At 41.4% G+C, this 4,648-nt stretch overlaps 1 protein-coding gene across 2 annotated transcripts; it reads left to right on the top strand.

The window, feature by feature from the left end:
* The first annotated feature begins 611 nt into the window (after positions 1–611).
* Positions 612–4,242, top strand: LOC136440345 (cytosolic Fe-S cluster assembly factor NUBP2-like). Of its 2 annotated transcripts, none has more exons than XM_066436337.1 (7): positions 612–740; positions 1,116–1,240; positions 1,499–1,697; positions 2,062–2,133; positions 2,425–2,618; positions 2,925–2,994; positions 3,666–4,242. In XM_066436337.1, the coding sequence occupies exons 2-7, from the start codon at positions 1,133–1,135 to the stop codon at positions 3,821–3,823; spliced, it is 801 nt and encodes a 266-aa protein (XP_066292434.1). In that variant the 5' UTR covers positions 612–740; positions 1,116–1,132; the 3' UTR covers positions 3,824–4,242. The 2 variants fall into 2 exon arrangements, with proteins under 2 accessions (XP_066292434.1, XP_066292433.1); XM_066436336.1 differs by having other exon boundaries at positions 613–800.
* The last annotated feature ends 406 nt before the right edge of the window (positions 4,243–4,648 follow it).

Genomic DNA, 4,648 nt, shown 5'->3' with positions numbered 1-4,648 from the left:
ATTGCTGACTCACCCCTTAAAAATTGTGGGTCACCGGAGTTTGACCCAAAGTGTTTAATCGTTAATATATATCCAGGTCAGTCGCATCTCTGGCTGCTGTTTTGCACCAAGGAGGTTTTAAAATAACAAACAAAAGTTAACGTTATGTTAATAATGTTTGGTAGGCACAAAATAGAAGCAACTCACCACAGTTTGACACATTTACAATCCCAAGTTCTTGGGACGCGGGTTTGCACACACACACACAAACTGACCGAAAGGTCATCTGAGTTGACTTGAATAGTACATTCTTTTCAATGGGAAAATATTATCTTATCTGGATATAGGTAGGTTGGATTTTCTCCTAATGAATATTGATAATATGACAATAATTTTAAAGATATAGTAAGAACAACAAATACATTTTAGAAGTAATAATCACTTACATAGTAATCAATTCAAAAAGATATGTTGAAGATACACCCCTACTCAAACTGTGAACGATGCCATTATTGATATTGCGTAATGGTATGCCAGGGCAATCAGTTCGATTATAAATCGCTAGATGTCGCTGCTACAGTGCTGCTTACTGTGGTGGCGATGAGGTTGCATTTATGATACCGACAGAAAGGCGGCGCCAGTGATACCTGACGAACGAACTTTGACACCAACCACTGCAGTGGTGGAACGTGCATGCACTGTTTCACGCCGATTGTTTACATGGGCACGATGACTTTCATTTTCACCTCTCTGGCTTTGTGGTAACTTTTAGATTTCTCACAAGACGTAAAGCAAGAACATGGCAACGTCATCTAAAGCGGGTGAGAAAAAGCGCTCGCGATTTTCTGGACTTTTGAGTGGGGTGGGGGGCATACAAAAATGTATTAAAATAAATTCATTGATTAATGCCCCGATTGACTAGGTACATGTGTATTTGTATTTTTTACGCCGATGGACGATAGCGTTATTCATATGACTGCATAGTCATATGTATCTGATTGTGCTTATATTCGTTTCCCTCTGTTTTTTGGATGTTCTGAAAGTCTACTCTACTCTTTGAAACGACTTTGAAATGCCATACTAGTATTCAATCCAAAATTTGCCATTTTGATCAGTTTTATATCTATGTTTTACAGATGGAGCAGCAGATAACATGTCTGGTGTGAAACATGTCGTGCTGATTCTATCCGGGAAGGGAGGTGTTGGGAAGAGCACGGTCGCTGCTCAGCTGGCTCTGGCACTAAGGCAGGCTGGGAAAAAGGTTTAATAGCAAGAACAATTGGATTCATCGTTTTAATTGCTGATGTATGAATTATGAATGTTACTGTGTTTGTATATATGAAAAACAATTTTTATTTCCTGGCATCTGGGCTCCAGTCTATTGCTTTATATCAGTCTGTTACATGACCTTACTGTACCGGTACTAGATGATAAGGGGCAGTGTATCTGTATCTGTGATATCCATCAGGTGGCTGAGTTCCGGTCTATCCCTGTACATTTTCACACTGTCTCTGTACAGGTTGGAATACTCGATGTGGACCTCTGCGGCCCCAGCATCCCCAGGATGTTTGATGTTGAGGGACATGACGTCCACCAGTGCCCGGGTGGCTGGGTACCAGTCTACCCGGACCAGGACCAGAGACTGGCCCTGATGTCCATCGGTTTCCTGCTACAGAACAGAGACGATGCCGTGGTCTGGAGGGGACCCAAGAAAAATGGTCAGGATGTTAGTTCACCTGAAGTACAGCCAGTAGGTACCCATCTGAGTAATGAGGCTGTTGTAATGCCTTTTAACATGCCAGAGGCACCTCCTCAGTCACAGGATCCACATTTTATGCCCCTTCTAAAAGATGGATGCAGCTCCAACCAGGATGGTCTTTCCCAGATTCAAACTGGGGTCTCCCAGTTACCAAGTAATTGGAACCAGGAGCTCAATTGTGAGAATTGAGCTTCTGTCTATAGCTACAGTGATGTTATCAAGCCTAGGAACTCTGTGGAAGTCTTTCTTCTTTATTTTTTGGCAAAAGCTGTTCTAAAGATTTCTTGAATAATGTCTACATAATTTTGTTTTTTCTCTCACAGCAATGATAAAGCAGTTTATAGGAGATGTAGTATGGGGAGAGTTGGACTATCTCATCATAGACACGCCCCCTGGTGAGTATTATGGTCTGTTTCTTTTGAGCCTACTTTTTCCTAAAAATATTAAAACAAGATCTTGCAATTGCTACATAGTGATACAGTTTGCTATGTACTTAATCTTTAGCACTCTGTAGCTGTTTGGCACTCAGTTCCCTATTGCTTACAGAGTTAGGCAGCAGGGAGAAGGTTACATTTTATTCTAGCTTTATGCCATATGAAACATACCATAGGACATTTGAAAATTTTTATGACATTTTTCTTTAGAGGAAGCTCTTTTGACATTCTTGCGTTCCTGAATGTGTGCAGGCACCTCGGATGAACACATTTCAGTGGTAGAGAACGTGAGGCAGTACCATCCCGACGGCGCTGTCCTGGTGACCACGCCCCAGGGCGTGGCTGTGGGGGACGTGCGACGGGAGCTGACGTTCTGCAGGAAGACTAAACTGCCAGTCCTGGGGGTCATCGAGAACATGAGCGGATTCGTGTGTCCACATTGTACAGTAAGTCTGATGGATTGTACTGTGTAACATTTAGTGGAAATCTATCAGTAGTCTCTACACATCACCCATAAGTTGCTATTATGGAGGATTTTGTTTTAGATACCAAAGAAATACAAGAGGTGCAACGCTGTTATTTTGAGTAATATGTATAACTTACTATGGGCCCATCTTACCCATCTGAAGTTTGGCATTCCCCAATCTGCCATGTGAGACAGGTATGTTGTGAGTTTCAAAAATTGATACAAAATTTCACACTAAAGTTTTAGATGTTGACGAAAGTTTGACAAGAGTCCTTCTACCTTGCAGGAATGCACCAATGTGTTCTCCAAAGGAGGGGGTGAAGCTCTAGCCAACCAGTTCAATGTTCCATTTCTAGGTGAGTAAAGATAAGTGCATTTTTACTTGGCGCTGATGTCTAGACTCTACTTTGATATGTGTTTTAGCTTTGACATTTGTGCCATTCATGTGCAAAAGGGAAAAATATAGGTTAGAAACATTAGCAGTGTTCTCACCAGAATTTTTTCACAGCATAGGGGTCAGGTACAGAAGGCCAACTTTACGCGGTGCAAGTCACGCATGGAGTGCTGAAGACATGACCAGAGTAGGGAGTCCGGCATGTTCCCCCTCTGTTACAGCCTCATTCTAAAGCCAAATATGAACTTTTTATAAGATTTATGAAGGGTCACAAGGTTTGTCCCAGAAAGAAACACCCCTATGCTGGTTGAAACACAGCATAGGGGTCCAGATCACAGCAGAGGGGGTCCAAATCACAGCATAGGGGGCCCCTATACTGAGAAGGCCTGGCGAGAACACTGATTAGCCAAACTTGTTTAAGTATTGCAGCATAGCAGTGTGAAACTTTATAAAGAAAAAGCAGTGAGTGAGCAAGTGATATCCTAATACATCAAGTCACAAGTTGAAACCTGAATCTCTCTGGAAATCTTTGACTGTCAATGAAATTTTTTGGCTAAAGAAGAACCTTCATGTTTTGACAATCACGAGAATCCCAGTAGAATGTGCCTCTGCTTACGTTGTATGTATCCCCAGGCTGTGTTCCCCTGGACCCCCAGCTAACCAGAAGTCTGGAGGAGGGGCAGAGATTTGTTGACGCCTTCCCCACATCCACCACAGCCCAGGCCATCGGGAGGGTGGCACAGACTCTACTACAGACAGGGGGACAGCAGGAGACAATGGATACGTCATGATCATATATAAAAGTTCTTTAGTTGCCACAGACTTTCAAGTGGTGTCCGCTTGGCTCTTCTAGAATAATGGAATATTGGATGTTGTGGGATTGTATGGCTGACAGAGTTGTCCACTTTGAACAACAAAATGCTTTTCATCATTTTTGAAGATGAATGATTCATAGTATGTTGAATAGTGAATCACTGACTTGAAATGACTTGTCAACATGGAGATCAAAGATATAAGATGGCAATACACAAAAACAAATGTAGACCATACTGTTACCATAACTGTTCTCCAGTTGCCTTTAGAACTGATGTACTGGTAATTAAAGTGAATATGTGTGGTATCCTATCATTCTCAAAGCAGTTTGATTTCAATCTACAAAAAGCACTGTCACTTCATATGTGAAACAATAAATGCAGGAATTTGCATATTATTTCATAATTGGTTCATATCATTAACTTGTCTCAAAAGGGTCACATATAAGTTATGTGTTGAACATTGATAACTTTTCATTTTAAAGTCTGATTAAATGCATCCATTGCGATAGAGAAAAATTCTTCAGAGAAATAAACAAAGAGACCCACACATTTTGTCTGTCTGGTAATGTGTAAATAGGTTACTAAAAGATAAAAATACATTCTATCCAGCACACATTTTTCTTCAAATCAATACAGTCCACAGTGGTCCAGCCCAAGGTGCAGTCAGATTTGAAGTTGTTTGAACTGAAGTAATGCCGTATCAAGATCGCAAGACTATCATGTTCAACGCTCCAGAAGGCCCGAGAATAGATAACACATGTAGAAGTTATTGCCCCTCCCACACGAGTCTAGATCCTTCCA

This window comes from Branchiostoma lanceolatum, chromosome 8 (assembly GCF_035083965.1).
Source record: "Branchiostoma lanceolatum isolate klBraLanc5 chromosome 8, klBraLanc5.hap2, whole genome shotgun sequence".
Classification (NCBI taxonomy): domain Eukaryota; kingdom Metazoa; phylum Chordata; class Leptocardii; order Amphioxiformes; family Branchiostomatidae; genus Branchiostoma; species Branchiostoma lanceolatum.
Note: the sequence above shows the minus strand (reverse complement) of the source record. Positions and strands in the feature narration are given on the sequence as shown.

Coding starts and splice junctions, on each gene's coding strand:
- LOC136440345 (XM_066436336.1), top strand. CDS start 779: ATGGCAACGTCATCTAAAGCGG. Junction 801..1,115: donor GGCAACGTCATCTAAAGCGG/GTGAGAAAAAGC, acceptor TATGTTTTACAG/ATGGAGCAGCAGATAACATG. Junction 2,619..2,924: donor TCGTGTGTCCACATTGTACA/GTAAGTCTGATG, acceptor TCTACCTTGCAG/GAATGCACCAATGTGTTCTC.